The 22,157-nt window shown below is 41.0% G+C and overlaps 1 protein-coding gene across 4 annotated transcripts in view; it reads right to left on the reverse strand.

Annotated features, from left to right (window-relative positions):
* Positions 1–22,157, reverse strand: part of CARMIL3 (capping protein regulator and myosin 1 linker 3) — a 166,169-nt gene that overhangs the window by 71,683 nt on the left and 72,329 nt on the right. For all 4 annotated transcript variants that reach the window (XM_082260241.1, XM_082260242.1, XM_082260243.1 and 1 more), the window contains exons 7-16: positions 15,398–15,468; positions 7,548–7,621; positions 7,387–7,462; positions 7,196–7,284; positions 6,623–6,717; positions 6,349–6,435; positions 6,063–6,172; positions 4,331–4,408; positions 4,007–4,083; positions 794–898 (exon numbers count right to left, since the gene is read on the reverse strand). In XM_082260241.1, coding sequence (XP_082116367.1) covers positions 794–898; positions 4,007–4,083; positions 4,331–4,408; positions 6,063–6,172; positions 6,349–6,435; positions 6,623–6,717; positions 7,196–7,284; positions 7,387–7,462; positions 7,548–7,621; positions 15,398–15,468 — 862 coding nt within the window. The remainder of the gene's footprint in view (positions 1–793; positions 899–4,006; positions 4,084–4,330; positions 4,409–6,062; positions 6,173–6,348; positions 6,436–6,622; positions 6,718–7,195; positions 7,285–7,386; positions 7,463–7,547; positions 7,622–15,397; positions 15,469–22,157) is intronic.

Here is a 22,157-nt window from a genome sequence, read left to right on the forward strand (position 1 = left end):
GTCTCACTGTGTAACTCTCATGGGTCTTTCCTGGTGTGGCTAGGACTGTAAAAGACTTAGTGCACCATGGGGAACAGAAAGGTGATGCTGTGCCATGACAAACAGTTAGCATGGCAGGCAATAGGCTGCAGCACTGATCTATTTATTCTAAAGGTATAGGAATCTCCCAACTGTCAGAACACAATGACATGGCGGGAGTATTCCCCCATTCACACTGAATGTGTGAGTGGGAATTAGGTACATTTTTTTGATTCAGATCACTTGATGAACAAAAATAACTGACCCATGTATGGCCAGCTTTAGTTTAAAAGATATTTTTTCAAGAAAATGAAACTCCATTGCATATACATTTCTTCACATAGAATACAGACAGAGATGCTTCCACTTTATATGAGCCTATTACTTTTGCAGTGGGACCCTCCTGCACTGCAAGGGTTAACTGCGCATTAGGTCAAGGGGTAGAGGAATAAGCTGTAATACCTACCTTATTCCTCACCCTTGGAGGTTTCCAACTGCAAAATGGTCATCCAAAACCTCTGCAGAGCTTGGGCCAGCAGTCTCACTCTGACACTATTAACTGCAATGCAGGAAAAAAAAAACACGGCCAGAGCAGGTGCCCCTCCTGTCTTCCCCCTTGTCCTGATCCCTACCAGAAAGCTGTGGGACATGGAGTTATAGGGGTCTGAACCTGAATCTGAGCAATGTGAGTAAATGGGGATTCCTTTACACTTCTATATAGTTGAGTGACTTTTTTTTTTTACAGAATAGACAAGTAGATAACAACATTTCTTACCTCAAGAGTTCTGGGGGCACTTTGGTTCCACTTAGTGATATGTGGGACAGTGACAAAGAGCTGCCGAAAAACTTCTCAACAGATGGCAGTGTCTCCGGTGTACGCCTGTCAGGAAAAGAATGGGAATGTTTAGCCCTTTCAATTCTTTTTTTCTTTTTTTTTAGATATACAGTGCATTCAGAAGATATTCACAGCGCTTCACTTTCCCTCACAGCCTTTGCCATGGCACTCAACATTGAGTTTAGGTGCATCTTGTTTACACTGATCATCCTTGAGATGTTTCCACAACTTGATTGGAGTCCTCCTGTGGTAAATTCAGTTGCTTAGACCTTGGAGACAGGATTGTGTGGAGGCACAGATCTGGGGAAGGGTACAGAAAAATTTCTGCAGCATTGAAGGTCCCAATGAGCACAGTGGCCTCCATCATCTGTAAATAGAAGACGTTTAGAACCACCAGGACTCTTCCTAAAGTGGGCCACCCAGCTAAAATAAGAGATCAGGGAGGTGACCAAGACCCCGATTGTCTCTCTGACAGAGCTCCAGCGTTTCTCTGTTGTGAGAGGAGAACCTTCCAGAAGAACCACCATCTCTGCAGCACTCCACCAATCAGACCTGTATAGTAGAGTGGCCAGATGGAAACCATTCCTCAGTAAAAGGCACATGACAGCCCGCCTGGAGTTTGTCAAAGGCACCTGAAGAACTCTCAGACCATGAGAAACAAAATTCTCTGGTCTGATGAAACAAAATTGAACTCTTTGGCCTGATTGGCAAGCATCATGCCTGAAGGAAACCAAGCACCGCTCATCACCTAGCTAATACCATCCCTACATTGAGCATGGTGGTGGCAGCATCATGCTGTGGAGATGTTTTTCAGCGGCAGAAACTGGGAGATTAGTCAGGATCGAGGGAAAGATGAATGCAGCAATGTACAGAGGGATCCTTGATGAAAACCTGCTCTAAAGCTCTCTAGACCTCAGACCGGGGGTAAAATTCATCTTCTAACAGGACAATGACCTTAAGTATACAGCTTAGATAACAAAGGAGTGGCTACGGGACAACTCTGTAAATGTCCTTGAGTGGCCCAGCCAGAGCTCAGACTTGAACCTAATTGAGCATCTCTGGAGAGATCTGAAAATGGCTTTGCACCGACGCACCCCATCCAACCTGATGGTGCTTGAGAGATCCTGCAAAGAAGAATAGGAGAAACTGCCCAAAAATAGGTAAGCCAAGCTTTTAGCATCATACTCAAAAAGACTTGAGGCTGTAATTGTTGCCTAGGTGCTTCAACAAAGTATTGAGCTATGGCTGTGAATACTTATGTACATGGGATTTTTTTGTTTTTTTATTTTTAATAGATTTGTGAAGATTTTAAATAAACTAGTTTCACGTTGTCATTATGGGATATTGTTTGTAGAATTTTGAAGAAAATAATGAATTTATTCCATTTTGGAATAAGGCTGTAACATAACAAAATGTGGATAAATTGAAGCGCTGTGAATACTTTCCGGATGCACTGTTCAGTACATGTACAAGAATTCAGCTGGATGTAAATCATGTTATATCATATACTGTATATATACAGTGAAAGTCATATTGTGTTGTTACATATGCAAGTTCTGGACCTTAGCCAAGCAAAACATCTACAGTATACTATATATATTAACAAAGATTTTAATTGTGCAGTTTCTAGCATATCTTGCAATCCTTGTACTCATCCTGCAGTCTTGCACAGTCCTGCTAACACTGTACAGTCACACACCAGAATGCTAAATAACTGCAGAAGCAGCACACTTGGCAGGACAGTGTGTTCATTCCGTAGGTGTGCCCAGCCTATTGCATTAGGGTGTGCCCCCAAAGCTTAAACACATATTCGTGTGTGCGCATGTGCATACTGACAGTGTCAGTAGAGCAGTGGACAGTGTCATAAGGTCAGAGATTGATAGCAGTAGGGTGGTGGATGGTGTCAGTAGTTTTTAATTTGATTGTTTTATTTTTTTATTCTTTTTTAACAATTTTATTTTTTTTTAATATTTTTTATTTTTTTAGAAGCCCCATTAGGGGGCTTTGGTGAAATTTCAGGGGTCTAAACAGACTTGTGCGCATGCCTTTGGTTCATTCCTTTTAACAGCTAAAGATATGGTGTTTTAGGCTAACTTAAGATGTGCGGCAGACTTTGCTGGCCCCCTGAAAGCATTCTGAAGGGGATTCCTTTTCAAAGCTGTTTGATAGTCAGTGAGGAAACAATATGTCACTTCCTTACCATTAGTTATAATCCCATAAATGCCACACCACCACACTGCCACCACGTGCATTTCACGGGGTTGCAGGATGGCTGCGATGTGGCCCCAATTCATTTGAATAGGTCTTGTTTGGCGCTGATACTGTTTTTGGAATGCCACAAAACAAAGCTGCTTTTGCAGCTTAAGGAGGATCAGGGGAGGGTAGAAATTTGGCTCAACTGCCTGCTTTTTTTGCCACCCAGCCACAAGTGTAATCGAGCGCTAACTATGTTGGACTGCAGTACAAAGAGTACACAGCAGAGCAGAGATAAAGTTATACATGCTGTATCAGTATATTATATGTACTGTATATATTTTACATGTACTTGGGGCAGCGGTAAAATGTAATTTACATATGAAGTCTCTACTAGTTCATTTGATATGGCTTAAAACAATGGATAGGGCTTATTTATTTTCTCTGATAAGCAGCTGGATGAAGCATTAAAATATCCATAGATTAATAAAATTATGGAACAGTAAAACTACAATGTTACATAAAAAATTATTTAAAAGACAAAATGCAGCGCTTATAAATTGAAAAGTCCTTGTCACTGAATAGACGGATTGCCACATATTAAGGGTGTTGCTGGTGGATTATACAACCCTATATGCCATCTTGGAGTGGACTTATATATACATACATTTTTATATCATATGCAATTTTTCAGTTTATAAGCGCTGCATTTTGTCTTTTATTTCTTGTATCACATTGTGGTTAATGCTGGCTGCTAATCTGTGAGAGCGCGGATATTCAACAATTTTATAAAAAAATATTTAAAGTAAATATTATAGTAATAACTAAAATTATATATTACCTACTACTGCATCATAGCATAATCATCATTATCTTCAACAGTGAGGATCTGGACAGCATTTAATGTCAAATCCAAACATCATCCTTAAATATAAAATATAATTGTTTAAGGAAACGTACCGGTGTGAAAGAGAGTTCTTAGAAAGATCAAGATGTGAGAGACAGGAGCAGCAACCAAGAGCCAATGCCCCAAATATCTGAAAGGAAAGACCATATTGCTTTGAGATCTCCATGGCAATGAACTAATATCCTAATTACACTAGTTTATTCTCCACCTAAATACTCCTTATGCAAAGAAAACCTCACGCTATTGCCACCATCACATTTTCAAGCATTCAGACACTTGTACAGCTCTTTTCCGCCATTCCCAAAACAGGCAAGAGCCATTAACTATAGGCATACAGCTGTCATCCATAACCCATATCACTGCTCCCATTCTCTTACAGTGTCTACAGCACAGTCTGTTCCTGAGAGATCCAAATAAACCAACGAATTTGGATGAGACAGAAAAGTGTAAAGTGCCTGGGAAAACAGAGATGTATTAGTTATTAGGATTGTGCAGAAGAGAGAGGTTTAAATGTAAGTGGATTGTAAAGTAGCAGGAAGGATAGGTGTTAAGACATGGAGAGAAAGGATGACTTTCAAAAAAGTTTCTATATAGAAAATCAAGCAGCAAAGATTTTTATGGAGTCGTATCACGGAAATATTACCAATGGATAAAGCATTTTACAGAGGTTTTATTAGGCTGTAGATATCTGAGAATGGGATTACCCACTATATGTAGAGAAAATAAGAGACATACTTTATCTGTGGCACACTAGGAGAAAGCTTCTGTTCATTATTAGTACTGCTATAGGTAAGGACACTTAGATATTTCAAATACATAACTGGTTGATAATTCCTTCTCTTGTACTTCTGTCATTGTACTAATAGAATTTTTTTTTATTATAGATATTTCCTCAGACATGATTTGTTCAAGTTCTAAGGCAATATCCTCAACCCACACGTTTCTGAAAACGGCTAAGGAGTAAGTGGGTACTGTAGCAACCACTGGCTGGAGACCGGAAAGACCTCAAGGCAAGAAATGTCACTAACACACCAGGAAACTCTGTAAAATGGCCCAACGCTTTATTGATTGATCACATCACAGCAGAAGATAGCGACGTTTCTTGGAGAAGGTGAGCCATTCTCCAAGATACGTCGCTATCCTCTGCAGGGAACTTCATAAAAGTGTCCAACACTTTATTGATTGATCACATTACAGCAGAAGATAGCGACGTTTCTTGGAGAAGGTGAGCCCTTCTCAAAGATACGTTGCTAACTTCTACTGTGATGTGATCAATCAATAAAGCATTGGATCATTTTATGGAATTCCCTGCTGTGTTGGTGATATATTTCTTGCCTGTTCAAGTACTAATCTGAACCATCTCCCTATGTACTGCATGGACGTGGATGGTGAGATTTCTGTTATTCTTTCTTTGCAGCAGCAGGAAAACTACCTTCAAAACTGAATATCAAAAAGTTTGTATTTCTATTTCTACCTTCAAAACTGTTCAGAGCAGGGCACCTTAACCCCTTAATAACCCAATCGTCCTGGAAAAGCTTCTGAAACTTTAGCACTGTGTACAAAACAAGTAGGCCGCCCAGTCCAATATAATTGCCATGTAATTTCCTCCCCCTGTACCTATTGCCTCTCCAACCTTCTAACAAAATCATGGAATTAGATGTTTATATGACACAATAATAAAATAGGGCATGCCAATAATATATTAGCAAACTGCAATATCTGCTGCAGGCTGCATCTGTAGCATATCCCTCAACAAATACTTTGTGCCAACTTTAGTCAAATTCAATTTTACACATATTTAGTACCAATTTGTATTGTTTTTTAAACAGCTAGAGTATTTTAAAGAAAGAACACTGCACGCTAAATAACATGTAGCGGCCTCATTACAGGGGAATTACAATGAATGAAAAAAATTTAAGGAAGACGTTCCATAATTTGCAAGCATACATGCATAGTATATAGGGGATAGTGTTGAAACGACCAGTTGGCATGCAAGAAAGTAGATAGTAAATGGAAAGATTGTGCTATAAATTAGGTATTGATAGATAGATAGATGAATGATGAAAGCATGCATTATATCTGCTTTTTGTTCTTAGGGGGCAGTCTCACATTGGTCTCCTCACTCCCGAGAAGTCCAGGGTTCTTACTGAGGGTCAGAGAGTGCAGCGAGGAGGAGAAGAGAGCATTCTGGCAGAGAGACTGACACAGAGAGAGTGCTCCTACAGAAAGAAAGTTCCACAGTAATATACACTCATACACTACATTATACAGGCACAGTGGTGTCATTTGCAGTGCATCAGCCACCCATTCCTGACATTGTTTCCATTTATACATAGTAAAACATTGCAAATACCATTAATTACCATAATTAAATATCAAAAAGTCACCCTTGTACCTCTAGATGTAATATTTGTTTTGCTCAGGTTGAGGCTCCGAAGTCCGGCATGAAAATAAAGAAACTGCTGAGATAGCGCCGAGATTCCTAAAGGATAGCATGAAATAAAGTCCAAGATTAAGAATAAATAATAATAATTAATATAAATTAATAATGAATCTGTCTAATGAGTTCATAACATTGTATGACCAGCAGAGAGCAAATGATGGACATGATTTCATTTTTGCATGGCATATTACACTGACATGTATGTACAGCGCAGAAGTTGGATTACCTCGGTCTTCCAGTGGGTTGTGTGATAGGTTCAGTGAATGCAATGAGGAGGCTGAGTTATCTGCCAACACAGAGGCCAAGCGGAGAGCAAAATCACTGCAGGAGAGAGAGGGACAGAGAGAGGAGGAATGGAGAGAGAGAGAGATAAGGGGTGAGAGAGAGAGGGAGTACTGTGCTATTGGACATAACAAAACTAGCCTGACACCATCTTTATTAATTCCCACTTATCCAGTCATTTTGTCATGCTTTTTGACCGTGTAGTGCAAGTGTAAGTTTCCCCTTTACTCCATATTGAATGAAATGATTCCACTCTGAGAATGCCTTCCAGACAGGTACCTTTAAAAACTAGGCAATCCCTCACACAATATGCCTAACAGCAGACTCTTGATTGTGTCACTCTTAAGAGGCCATGTTTTTTTACCCAAAAGCCTGTCCCTTCACCTATGAATACAACACTTATTTTTCAATCTATTTTTGAATCCACCCAACTTGCCCCATGTGTTCCTATCTCCCTCTCTACCCTTATCTCGGTATCCCATCTATATAACCCTCCTTCTCTGTCTCCCTCTCTCACGCTCTCAGTCCGCAGTCCTCAAGGATTAGCTCCTCTAGGTGCTGCGATCGGCCAACGCAGTGCAGGATCTGCTCTGTCACCTCCGATCCCTACAATTTAAAAAAAAAAAAAAACAACATAAAAAATATAGCCAGCTATGACCAGAAGCTAATTATTTCCCAGAAAATATGTACAGTCTATTCCATGTTTACCAGTTTGAGATTTGCGGCCTGGAGCCTGAGAAAATACTGATTGTATGCGAGAGCGGCAACAACCAGAGCCAGGTCCCTGTGAAACACAAAAGGTATGGTGTAACTAGGAAAAAATTCAGCCAATGAATGTTCACACTGCATTTTTACCTTGACCCTCTGACCTGCTTTCCAGATGGCTGAAGTCCTGCAGGTTAAACTCCCGGCTGTCCTGAGAGTGATAAATCATATCCACATCCTGAAAAAAGACACAGCTTTTTATGCATTTGCCCAATCATTACCTATATATGGCTGACATCTCATTAGTTTAAACAGAATTTGTAATTTATTAAATTACAGATATTTGAAAATGTATGCAGCGCTTTCCATGTGTATATTGTATATTGACTTTAGTCCCTGCCCTTAAGGAGCTAACAGTCTAAGGTACATATCCCTACATAGTATACATACACATACTAGAGCCAATTTAGACAGGAGCCAATTAACTTGCCTGCATGTCTTTGGAGTGTGGGGGGAAACTGGAGTACCCCACGCAAGCCCAGACATACTCCTTGTAGTGTCCTGGCTAGGACTCCAACGGAGGCCCAGAGCACTTCAAAGCATAAGTGCTAACCTTTGCTTCTGACAGAAGCCGGCATTGTCTGAATCACAGGCCATATCCTAGATTCAGAGCAGTGACTTCAGTGAAGCCTAGTGCAATCAGCTACACTGCCCCGTGAGAAGACCAACAAACAATGGCTCCTTTCATCAGAGGTTCATAAAACAGGTGTTTTGGGATTGAAACCCTTAACCACTTGCCGACCAGTCACGTTGACTGTACTGCGGCAAAGTGGTTCGTTATCGTCTGGCGACGTTGACCTACGTCACCAGACATTCCCCTCTCTCGGCGGCACGTGCACGCCGCCGGAGGCTCGCTCCCGCTATATATTCAGTTACAGCGGGAGTCGGGCCAGGGGAGGAGTGGCGGTGATCACCGCCGCTCTTCCCCGATCGTCGGGGAATCGAGTGTGGAGATCCGCCCGCTTGTGTAAACAAAGCGGGCAGATCTCCTAAGTGACAGGCAGGGTTAGATTGCAGGGTTCAGCATAGCTGAACCTGCGATCTGTCCCTGTGTCACTCAGTCACCTCCCCCCACACACGTCAGTAAGCACCAGACATACATTAACCCCTTGATCACCAATAAAAATTAACCCCTTCCCTTCCAGTGTCATTTTTACAGTAACAGTGCATATATATAGCACTGATTACTGTAGTAATGTCACTGGTACCCCCAAAAGTGTCAAAAATGTCAGTCAAGGGTTCGATCTGTCTGCCGCAATGTCACAGTCCCGCAAAAAAAAATAGCAGATCGCCGCCATTACTCGTTAAAAAAAAAAACACCAAAAATGACAGAAATCTTTCCCTTAGTTAGTAAACGCAATAACTTTTGCGCAAACCAATCAAAATACGCTTATTGCGATTTTTTTTTACCAAAAATATGTAGCAGAAAAAAAATTGGCCTAAAATGATAAAATATTTTGATTTTTACATTTTTTGGGGGGGAATTTCATATAAAAAAATGTGAAAAATATTGTTATTTTTTCAAAATTGTCGCTCTTTTTTTGTTTATAGCACAAAAAGTAAAAATCGCACAGGTGATCAAATACCACCAAAAGAAAGCTCTGTTTGGGTACGGCGTTGCATGACCGCGCAATTGTCAGTTAAAGTTGCACAGTGCCGAATCGCAAAAAGTGGCTTGGACATAAGACAGCAAAATCCTCTGGTGGTAAAGTGGTTAAAAGCTGAAATACACCCATTCACTTGCACAAGTTTTGGAACCAGGTGAGAAACATTTTTTTTCAAACAGACAAATGTTTGCCTTGGAGACAACCCCGTGGCCTTCTTCCTCCACCTTACACCTCTGTCAGCAAAGCAGCATAAACGTTCACTCTTGATATATTTTTTGAATGTAGCTAAATTGTGCATTCCCTTTTACAGGAAACAGATGACCCCTCCTCCCATCAGAGTCTGGATCTCCAAAGTTAATGAGGTCAAAACTATGGAAGATGTCTTGGCCTCTTCAAACATGGAGATAACCAATTTCGCAGATTATGGTTGTATTGGTTGGACTTTACTAGCTTTTCTGAATTTGGAGCTCTGATAGCAAGTGTTTGAAGTTTTTATTCTCCCTTCTCAAATCCCTAAACACATTTCCTCTTCCCCAGTAATACCACCCACCCTTTTTGTTTCTACTCTTACTTGTCCTCTCTCTCAGGGGCTTACTTTTCTGTTCCTTTCTCCTTGGGGTTCCTCAGTAGGATTTTCTCTTTTGCGTTTTGAGAGAATCCACTCAACTCTAGTGCTCTGTGTAATGGTTTGTAAGTGGAATAAGTGGTATCTAGGTTACCTCATACATAGATAGTAGTGCACAAGTTTCAGTTGATATCTAGGATCTAGAGAATTCATCTCTTCTAACAGAAACCAGTCTTGGGTCATACTGTGAGACTAAATACATGGAAATGACGTTGGTTATGATTTCTTGTTTGCCCTTTAGATTATACTGTTAAAGGATAAGTACACCTTTATGAAAAAATAATAAATGCACATTTTTTTGCAGGAAAGAAATGTGCATTTATTATCTTTTTCACAGAAGCCTGCAGAGCATTGTGATTGTGGGATTGCGGGTGCAATGTCAGGCTACTGCAGACACCTACAGCTCAGCCTACAGATCTGTGCCAGTACTCCTGTATGGACTGTCAGTTTGAGATCTATAGGAAGTGTCAATTGACTACAAGCTGTCCAACGAAAACTAAACCTAATGGATTGCTGCCTCCTGTCGCCGTGCGGGCTGGGAGAGGGGGACAGAGATACGTGTGCCTCCTGACGCCGTGTGGGCATGGGAGAAGGACTGCTGCCTCCTGAAGCCATGTGGGCTGGGAGAATGAGGACAGTCAGATGTGTGCCTCCCGACAAGCTGGTGAGCATTGGAGAAGACCCCCTGAAGTGATATGCGCTAAGGAGGGTAACCAAGTGTGAAGACGTCTCAAGGTGAGAAGAGAAACTATTTCTTTGTGGAAAGAAATAAAGGAATGTTTGCCATGTGAAGAGGCAAGCCAAGAGACAAGTAAATGAACTGTGTTCAATGTGAAGAGTGTGAAGAGACAAAGGGACATGTTCCATATGAAGAGGAAAAGGGACATGTTAAATGAACTATTTCTATGTGGGAAGAAATAGATGAACTGTGCAATTGTGAAGAGATAAAACATGGACTATTGAGAGTCTGCTGTGTGATCAGCCAAGTCGGCCCAACAGTAGGTTGGGGACAGACTTCATTAGATAGTTTCCAGTGTGTGAGAAGGTAGCCGCCCACAGTGGCAAGGATTTATTTTGTTTTATTTTATTTTGGCTGTTTTGAGGCTTGCAATTGTGTGAAGTAAATTGCATGAATAAAACAAAGTGTTGTTTGCAACCACTGCTCGGCTATCTCTCTGTGAAAACGCACCCCCAAAGGGGTCATCCACGCCTACCACCGAGCTAATCCCTCACATATGGTGGAGGTATGCAGTGGGCAGAAGCAGATATCCCTGCAATAAGTGCATATGTTTGATGAACTTTATCTGGTGCACGAGATTGCACAATCTATGTGTGCAGGAGAGAAGATCCTGAAAAAAAAAAAAAAGTGTTTTAAAGAGACAGTAGTCTCAAAATTTTTGATGAACTTTGTTGTGTCTGGTGCAAGGGACTGCACAAACTGTGTGCGCAGGAAAAGAGATCTTGCAAGAGAGAGAAAAACTGCATGTGTTAAAGAGACAGTGGTCTGAAAATTTTTTGCTGGACTGTGAAAAATTTGTTTGTGGAGTTATTGAAGATGGGGCGATCCAAACGCCTGAAAAATGAAAAGATAGATGAAATGAGAGACCGGATTCTATGGATGGAGGGGATGCTACCGTCTGAACCAGCCCCATCCATGCCTAAAGAGAGTCTACTAAAGAGGAAGGTTGTTGTCCCTAGCAACACTGATGAAACTGCTATGGAGACGCAGTGTGCTCAGATGAAAAGTAAACTCAAAGTGGGGGAGATGCTGAAACAGCGGAGCTTTGCAGCTCAACAAAAGGCTCACCAAGAGAGCATGGCAGGCTGGAAACAGAGACGCCAGCAGCAAATGGAGGCCATCGGTTTGGAGGAAACCGAGTATGTGTGCAGGGCTGAGTTGGATGCCTTGAAATGGAAAATGGAAGAAAAGGAACGAGCCCTGGAGTTGCTTAGGATGGAGCATAGAAACGTGCAGGCTCAGGTGTTCCAGTGGGAAGAATCCACTGCTCTTCTTTTTTCTGAGTTGTACAAACGCAGAGAGACCATAATGGAGAAAGATACCATCCTCATGGAAAAGGAAAGTGAAATTCAGACTTTGCAGAAGCAAAGTATGTGTGAAATGTTGGAGTTGCGTAATCAGCTGGAAAAAAGTCTTCAGTGTTTGGAAGCTACAAAAATAGACCTGCAGGGGGCGCAGGAACAGAATGTTGCTCTGAAAACAACATTGTCTCTCAGCGACAAAGAGAAAAGTGAGAGAGAGGCTAAATTGTTAAGTACTGTATATGAGCTCACCACTTTGAGCAATGTGGTAGATGAATTACGTGCAGACTGTGAAAGTTGGAAAGGTGAAGCCCAACGTTTCCAGCAGCAGTTAAAGGAGAAAGAAGCCTGTGTGGCAGAATTACAGTCTCATTCCCAGAAGCTAGCCAATGAGGTGAAAGCTCTTATGCAGGGAAAAGGAGATTGTGAACATAAGAGGGAAAAAGTAGAGGCACAGCTTCTGGAAACGCAAGTTAAGGTGTCAGAGGGTGACCGATTGTGTGCTAAGCTGTCAGAGAAGGCAAACCGACTGCAGGTTGAGTTGGACAGTGTCACAAATCAGCTTTCTCAAGCAGACAGCAAATCTAGAGAAATTGCGGAAGATTTTTCTATCTTGGAATCGCAGCTGCAAGACACGCAGGAACTCTTACAGGAAGAGAGGTGTCAAAGGCTGAGTTTGAGCACAAAGCTCAAACAAATGGAAGATGAGAAAAATGGCTTCCTGGAACAATTAAAAGAGGAGGAGGAAGCAAAGAAAAACCTATCAGAGCAAGTCACAACATTGCAAGCTCAGATAGGAGATCTGAAAAAACGCATGGAAGAAAGCGTTGGTTCATTAGAGTGTGTTGAAAATGTGAAAAAGAAGTTTGATCAGATGCTTGGTGAGGAGAAGACTGTGTCTGCAAAATATGCAGAAGAACGCGACCGTGCAAAAACGGAGGCGCGTGATAATGAGAGCAAAGCCCTGTTCTTGGCTCACTCCTTGGAGGAAGCTCTAGAGTGTAAGGTTGAACTAGAAAGAGTTAACCAACAGCTGTGTACAGAAATGGAAGATTTGGTCAGCTCCAAGGATGATGTTGTGAAAAGCGTTCAGGAGCTAGAAAAGTCTAAGCGAGCCTTAGAACAGCAAGTAGAAGAGATGAAGATTCCGTTGCAGGAACTGGAAGAGGAATTACAGGCAACAGAGGATCTGTCCCAAAGAGGGGATAGTGTGCCTGATGTAGTTTTTAAAAGGATCAGTGTTTTGGGGTCTGTCCTGAGTGAGCCTCAGAAATGTGATGACATGTGGCTTGAATCACCCCTTTGGAATAAACCGTTCCTTCAAAAACTTCAAGCATTGGAAAATGTATCATTAGAGCTTTAGCAAACAAAAGAGTTGTGTAAGAAATGTGATGATTTCTCAGTTCAGGCTGAAAACCTAGTGGAGAAAACTAAAGCAGAGAAAACTAAAGCAAGTGATATAAATCTGGGAGAAAAAAGCAAACGCCACCTAGTGGATAAAACTAAGGCTGTTGGTGAAAACGTGAAGCAAATGAATTTCAAGTGCCTTTCAGGGAATATTTCCAAAATGGAACTGGTGAAAGACAGGTGGCAAAAGTTTGATCGTGATCTTGAGATGCATTCCATGGGGAGTTCAGATAAAGAAAAGGAACTAGGTGACCTTGAGCGGTCAAATAGTTCAGCAGAACGTGCATTGAAGAAACCTGTAATAGACTGTGTTGTTGCCTTTGACCCATGTGTTGGTGGAAGGAAAGTTGATGATGTCGCTGGAAAAATGAACAGGGGTCACTTTGAAGAAATGTGTGACCGCCTGTTGTCGCAAACGAAAGACCCTCTGCACAGCATCTTAGAGCAAGCTAAGCTCAAGAAACAAAAAGTCAATGATTGTGTACAGCTGTATTTAGAGGCAACTCAAGTCACAGAGGGATGTCAAGAGTCCCTACTTGGAACAAAACCAAGGGAAGCAGAGGTTCACAAAGTGTTGTGGAAATCATTTGTTGATTGCAGAGAGAGGCGTCTTAAGAATGTTGAAGACTTTAAGACTAGCCCAATTGAGTTGCCTATGGATCACGGTCCTCCATGGTGGATTGGACAGACGGCTATGAGGGACAAGGTGTCTGACATTTATGAGAAATCTGTCAATGAAGATGACAGAAACGAGAAGGAGCAAAATGATGCCAAAAATGCAGTTGAAGAATGTGTATATGAGATGAGAGACAAACTGTGGCATTTATGAGAGGTCTGTCAATGAAGATGACAGAAACAGTTTCATCCGTCAGCGTGAGGATAATAGAAGACTTATCAGTGAGAGTCAGCAGTGCTTGACACATGCGTGTCTGGAAATCTGTGTCCCAACCCTAGGGTTGAAACAAGAGGGGGGGGGGGGTATGTGACAGGATGTCAGGTAAATCTGGGAATGTAGTCACAAAGAGGAGACACATTCCCACCTGCTTTGGAAAGTTCACTAATTACTATAGGGTGTCGGCTGCCAAAGGCAGCAGGAAGGTGTAAAGAAGTTGAAAGGCCTTCAGCTGTTCGGAATGAGGAAATGAAGGCCTCTATAATTGTCCAAAGAAAGTCTAATGGATTGCTGCCTCCTGTCGCCGTGTGGGCTGGGAGAGGGGGACAGAGATACGTGTGCCTCCCGACGCCGTGTGGGCATGGGAGAAGGACTGCTGCCTCCTGAAGCCATGTGGGCTGGGAGAAGGAGGACAGTCAGATGTGTGCCTCCCGACAAGCTGGTGAGCATTGGAGAAGACCCCCTGAAGTGATATGCGCTAAGGAGGGTAACCAAGTGTGAAGACGTCTCAAGGTGAGAAGAGAAACTATTTCTATGTGGAAAGAAATAAAGGAATGTTTGCCATGTGAAGAGGCAAGCCAATAAACAAGTAAATGAACTGTGTTCAATGTGAAGAGTGTGAAGAGACAAAGGGACATGTTCCATATGAAGAGGAAAAGGGACATGTTAAATGAACTATTTCTATGTGGGAAGAAATAGATGAACTGTGCAATTGTGAAGAGATAAAACATGGACTATTGAGAGTCTGCTGTGTGATCAGCCAAGTCGGCCCAACAGTAGGTTGGGGACAGACTTCATTAGATAGTTTCCAGTGTGTGAGAAGGTAGCCGCCCACAGTGGCAAGGATTTATTTTGTTTTATTTTATTTTGGCTGTTTTGAGGCTTGCAATTGTGTGAAGTAAATTGCATGAATAAAACAAAGTGTTGTTTGCAACCACTGCTCGGCTGCTCGGCTATCTCTCTGTGAAAACGCACCCCAAAGGGGTCATCCACGCCTACCACCGAGCTAATCCCTCACACTCTGTTATAAAAATGAAAAATAAAGAATTAAAAAAAAGTCGAAATACCAATATGTTTACTATTAACCCACTAAATGCTTTGGGAATGTTTGGCAAACTTTATGATCCATATGGTCTGCCACACTATACAACCAGGTAGCTAACACTCTGCATTTCTAGTGAAGTTTTGCAGGCTCCTAGATAATCTCTCTGCCTCCTGTCTGCTTACCAGGCTATGAATTAGCTTCCTATGTGTGCAGTGCAAATCACAAGACTAGATGAAGGCAATTTTTAATCTTTTGCCAGGTAACACAGTCAGCATCACTGTGGTTCAACTTTTATTTAGCTGCCGGCTTGATGTTTCAGTTTCATGGGATTTGCTTACCCACTGCACCTCTTCTCTGCAACACACACCGTTGTAGTCACATAGAGCAGCGTATGTCTCTGAAAAGCCACCTAGAGAAATAACAATAGTCATAACAAAAGATTAGTACTGGTCCAATGTCTAAAAGAATAATCACTTCACTACTTCTACACAGGTTATATATTTATGATTGATATTTGAAAGGCTTTTTTTTTTGAAGCATAATGTAGATTTACTTTCTTAGTTTTCGGTGTAATTGAAATAAGATTTATGTTTATGCTCCCTCCCCCAGCCCCACCATCCAGGAGATGAACAACGAAAAAAAAAACCGTTGGCCTGGCTAGGGATTTTAGCAGCGTCTTTTATATCCAGCGGGATGCATGTGCCCAGCTCAGCTCATATGTCCATAAATATATTCATTAGCTGGAAGGCAAGGGGTCCAGTGGGGAAAAACATACTATTTATCAATTTCAGTTTTGCTTTAATCAGAAAATCAAAACTTTTATTTTTACTCCTGCTAAAAACACTAAATTTAGAATGTTGCAAGGTACATTTTTAAGACTGGATGATGAAATCAGCAGAGCTTTGCCTCATTCACTAAGCTCTGGAAAAAAAAATACCTTTCAAAGTGTAATATCCTAGCAAAGTGAGCAGTCTGATTGTCTTTGGTAAATCATCACCTACAGTATCTCACAAAAGTTTTTTTATATCTTTTCATTGGATTGGATCAGAGGGAAGTCAGGTATAAATGGACAGTGGAGTCCTTTTACTCCCGGCCATCCATAGAGCAGAGCGGGCTCTGTCCTTGTCCGCTCTGCAAAAACTGAGTAGACACGAACCTGTCATCTGCCCACTCTGCTCTGATCAGGAGGAAGTCAGCAGGTAGATCCCCTGCTTATCAAAACTGAGTTAGCCCCATGTAAAAGGGACCTTTGGCTTCATGCACACAAACAGAAGAAAAGAACACCACTTTCAGAGGCATTTTTTCATTTTGTATTGCCTCTTAGTGCAGCTTTATTTCAGCCAGTGTATCCATGCGACTTGTGGCATTAAGATCCATATTTTACAGCGTTTAGGGCATAAAAAACTCCCAAATTTGTGCGCAGAGAGGGGCTTACTGGCATAAATTTCTCACTTACACATGCAAACTTGTAAAGGTGCACATGTGCACTTAAGCCTGGTTCACATCTGTGCTCTTTTTTGTGCATTTTCCATTTTGCATAAAAACACTACATTCCATTTAACATGGTTTCCTATGGGTCAATTTCACATCTGTGCATTTTATGGAAAGGGTCAAGGACTTTCTTCTGATTTTGGTTCCATAGACTTCAATGGATCAAAAATGTATATTAAAAAATGCAAAATGCATGTGGAATATGCAAACTACAACCTGCATAGGTGTGAACCAGGCCTTAAGCTTAATCTAGTGGCTATTATAAATGATTATTCTAACCAATAGAATAGAGTTTCCACACATACACCTCAAAATGTTATGCATTTTTTTATGCTGGATTTTTCTGCCAGCTTCTTGCAGAAAGATTGAGTGTAGAAGGCAGAATTTTAATACACCCCTGTTCATGAGTCCTTATTCATCAAGTTAACATTCTCTATGCTAGAAGTCTATTTACTAGAGTAAAGAATTTTTACATTGCAAAGGGAAAGTAAATCAGGCATAACGTGTTCTCAATGTATACCCCATTATTTGACTGGGAAATTTAAAAAACAATAGGATTGTTGCTAGCACAAAATTGGGCATTCAAAGAAAATACAGGTTCACCTTATTTCTAACATTCATATTGCTGAGTGAACAGCCCCTACTCTTTTAGTTATTCAACTTCAAATGTAGAATGTGAAATTTACATTGCAAAGTGAACATTGACCACTCTTTAGTAAATCAACCTTAAAATCTTCTATGTAAGTCTACATTTTATTTTATTTTTCTTAAAGCCTGTGGTGTGTGAAACACACTCAAGCTACACCCGATGCATAAAAAAGTGCACACACGCAAAACGTGAGAAACACAAAAAGTGCACAAAGACCTCCTCCGAAGATTATGACGGTTATGACTAAGCGAATATAATTTCGTGAAACGTGTCAACTATATTGTCTCCTGTCTCTGGTTTGTCACTATGGATTTTTTGGACTTTCAATAAATCAATAAATGGATTTTATCGTTTTCTACTTTAAAGTCGGTGTGCGATTGCCTACTTCTTAATTGTACCTCCTCCGAAGAGGAGAGGCCCTAACCCTGATCCCCCAGGGCGCAAGGCTCCTGACAGGGACTGAGGTACTTCACTTGGTCCTACCTGGCCGAAAACCCTCTATGTAAGTCTACTGGAACACATAAAGCCCTTACAAACTGTTTCACCAGGATCCTTGGGACATCTGTCCCTGTCAATAGGCTTAAAGAGTACTGTTCACCCATCATAAAGGTTACAGCAGGTGACATGAGAACAACTGTAACTGTAAAGCTGCCCTAGGTTGGTGGATATCTCCCTAACATTAGGGACAGGGAGATCTCTGTCTATTCTCAATCTTGTTGGGACTTCAAGACCTGGGGCAATTGTTGCATGATAGAAATAATGGCACATATTTGTCACTTTGATCCTTTCATCTGCTTTCTGCTCCATAGCAAAGAGAACAATTAGACTTCTCTCAAGGTCCATTTTTCAAGAAGTTGGTGCTTACCATTACTCAACAGCCCATCAGAAATAGCTAGCAATGTTCAGAGTTAAGAATGCTGTTTGCGTAAAAGATTTGATCCCTGATACCTAGGTTAGTAGGTGTAGCCAACGTCCCTAAGAAACATTTTAGAACAAGATTTGGTGCCTCAGGTCAAAGAAGGTGGGACTTTATGGGCTCAGTCAGATAGTGTGTTTTATATACAATTTATTTAAAAATTATGTATTGATAGCATAATAATTGTACAAACAATATAACACAGTTAGTGCCAATGGGTTATAGACCCATGTGAAGGAGTGAAGTAGTAATGAAGAGGTGACAATGTGAATGGTGACTTTAAGAACTCTGTCTACTTAATGCTCATGCATATGAGCTTATTGAGAGAGAGTGTCTTTACAAACTTCCAACGCGTTTCGGCATTATTATTGGTATATTGCCTTTATCAAGGAAGGGGGGAGAGTTCACCATATCTGAAAAAATATAGTGAGTATATGTTAAGGAATATAATATAACACTATTTGCAAAAATAGTGAATAAAGAAATATGCACGTACATGTGATTGAACAGTCACATCCCAGGCTTTAGTATTCCCACTGCTTTCCCAAAGCTAATCACACAGGATTTATAGAAATTTGCTATCTGTGAAAATATAATTGAGGCAGTGATGGTGGTGCCAAACAACTTTGATGTGGATAAAGAGAAATTATATTGAGCAGACTTACATAGCGTAGAAAATGCTTGATGTATATGAGGAAGAGGAATGCCCTTCTGATTGGCCTGAAAATGTGACATATTGGGTCAAAAAATGGTTTAACTTTGCTTTACACCACTATAGTAAATAGTGCTTGTCACTGAAGCCCCGTACACACGTACCGATGGTCGGCTTACAAATGTTCCTCTTTTCTCCCCGGGATGTCGGTGTCTGCTGAAAAGTGCAAAGACAGCACAAGGACAGCACAAGAATTTTGTCCGCCGACTGCAGAAGTGATGTCATGTAATGGTTAACTTTCCCTGTGTTTTCTATTTTCTGAGCATGCCCAGTCTTGCAAATCTGCGGTCTGTCGGCCGAATTGTGTACTGACAGGCGAACAATCGTCCGTTCTGGTGTCGGCATACAAATATTTTCATGTTTGCACGAAAGACTTTTGTCCGCGGATTGTGCGCAGACATCTGTCGGAGGCACCATACTAACACGCGTACAATCGGCAGATCCTTCGTCCACCGACGTTTGTATGCCGACGATCGGTACGTGTGTACGGGCCTTTACAGTTAATTTTGACCAGTGATAGAGGTCTCAGTTTAATGGTCCAATGTAAATTGGAAGGCCTGTGGAAGGTATGTTCTTTCTTTAATTCAGCCTGCATTATGAAACAGATTGTAGATTGTGTTGACGGTGATATATAATTGCTTTAATTGGACCACTGTGTGGGCATATTGAAACTTACATTTGAGGAAGTTCCGGATTCAAACAGCAGGGGGGGCCCTGGTCAGGAATTCCGGTTGTTCCCTGGTAAAGAAAGTTGTGCTAGTGAGCCTTGGGAAACAGGCGTTTAAGCACTTAAGGAAAGAGTACATCCAACAATGCAAAATGTAGCATTGTTGGATGATAACTTACGATTTGTAGGGCTGGGGTAGCAATGGTATCCAAGGTAGCGTGTCCTGGGCGTCCGTACCGTCCCTCAACTGGAGGGAAGTGGCGCCCTGTTTAAAATCCCCGGCTATATATACCCATCTGCGCATGCGCACTAGCGCATCCGTACGTCATGACGCCGACCCGGCGTCCGGGCCAGCGTGTGGACGCGATGCGCGCGCACCTCGACGCCGACCCGGCCTCCCGGCCGGCATGAGGGCGCGATGTGCGCGCAGATGGACTGCGCGAGCACCCCGCTCGTGACGTAATGGGCATAGCAAGCTGTTCCGTAGCCGCCGACACAGGAGTGAGAACGAGACCTTAGAGGGTACAGCCCCCAAACTCTCTGTCAGTCCCCAGAGTGTTTAAACTCTGGGGTTACCTGTGCCGGGTGGGTTTGAGAAAACAAGGAGGGAATACTTCAGTCCCGGGCGAATGAAACTGTGTTGGTCACAATGTATTCGGCATATCATACATAGTAATACAAAAATAATAATAATAATGATGAGATAAGTAATAAAAGGAATAATGAAGATTATAGATTATAGGTAATCAATAGTATTTAACAGCAATATTAATTACAACAAGAAGATCAAGGGACTATCCAGTCAGGGGGGGTATCTGGTGGGCAGGGATGGGTGATACCCAATGAAAAACACACATGTCATGTTCAAGGTAAAATTATGTTACAGGGGGAGAAAAAGGTTTTTGAAAAAAACTGTCATTGGGTATGATATAGGGAATAAAACAGGGGGGCTTATTGGTTTAGGCGTGATATAAGGGGATGCTGTTTGCTACTATATGGCGGTTTATGATATCCCTAGGTGTTTGTCATAAGCTTTTCTATGTTTGTTGTGGCAAAATTATGTTATGGTGTGCCCCTTACATTTTTCGTCTGACAGTACTGACAGCGAGCCAAGGTCACCAGCTTTATATAAGTAAGGCAAAGAAAATAGACATTAATGGTTTAATGCCGTTCTGCACATAGAGTATATGGTTAACAGGCTTTAGAGACTGAAATTGGTCTGAAAGAAACAGGCTTTTTTTTTTATTATTATCCGCAGACCAAACACAAAAACAACTTATAACAGAAACCAAATAATCAGCTTATTCTTATCTGCTTTGTGACCTTCTTAAAAAAGAAAGCTGATTAGACAGGCACCAGAGTCTAAACATAGAGCTCTTCCAATATCATTTTCGCAAGTTGGAATTATATTTTTCAGGACTAATCTTACAAGCTTGTTGATGTTTCGTTTTTATGTGTGAAATGTATCTCTATATTAATACATGATTCTTGGGTCTTGTTTTAACTCTTGCTGTACATGTAAGTTTTGGATAGTGGAAAGGAACACAATGGTGTTCAAAAATGGTTGGGACTTTATATAACCATTTTTGAACACCATTGTGTTCCTTTCCTTTTTATTGCATTTAGGGATGGAGATTCAATTGCACGAGTCTCATTTGAAGTCCCACAATTTCCCTATTCCCCCTTATCTCCCTTTGTTTTAATAGTTTTGGATAGTGGATAGTTAGGATCTCTGTCAAGTTTTTTTATTGTTTTTTTCCCTTGGGGAGAATGCTTCTCACTTCCTGTCTCAGTGACCCTATTACCGGTACAGAGAATTAGGCAAAAAATCTTAACAACGCAGTTATAAAAACCCATTGAATTTGGTTGATCTTACACAAATACACTTGGCCCGTGTTAAACGTTAATACGTGTTGTAGTCTATTACATAGTTACTCTATTTATGAATTAGTATTGCTATATTTTAAATCCAAAAAAAGGATTCTTAAAGGACACTCCTGCTGAAATTTTCATTCTTGTAACTATATTCATAGTAGACCCTCTTTTTGGAGTAGGGTCAAGTACTGTTGGGCTTCATAATGGTTTAGCTAAGTAACAGTAGCATTTGGAAGTTACTTTGGAAAGAGTTAATTTAGGTTTAGTCCAGTTGCCTCTACAGATGGGTGTGAAACCAGTAAGTAAGTCCTAAAAAATTTGAAGCTGGATTGCATGGAGATGGAGATGGAGGTTGGTGTCATTGGGCCCTACAACATTTTTTTTTATAAAGTTTGGACATGTTATATACTATATATATATATATATATATATATATATATATATATATATATATATATATATATATATATATATATATATTCCCCTCTAACAACCACTGTTACTTATCTTTCAATAAAACTTCAATCACTGGCTCAAATTTTAAAGACATATTAATTCATATAATATTTTGTAATTAAATGCTGGAGGCTTGTAGATCTTTTACATCATGTTTTCTAACAAGGAACGTCATTACCAAGACCACCAGTTTAAATTCAAAAAGCCTGCCAGGTCAGAGGTAAATGATTATCAACAAGGAACAGTACACAGAGTTAGGCATCCCATAAGAGCATGGCTGCCATTTAGCTAGAGAAGAGCAAAAATTACATTTCAAAGTGTAAAATAATGAT

The sequence above is a fragment of the Pelophylax lessonae genome (assembly GCF_965119305.1).
Source record: "Pelophylax lessonae genome assembly, chromosome: 1".
In the NCBI taxonomy this organism is placed as follows: Eukaryota; Metazoa; Chordata; class Amphibia; order Anura; family Ranidae; genus Pelophylax; species Pelophylax lessonae.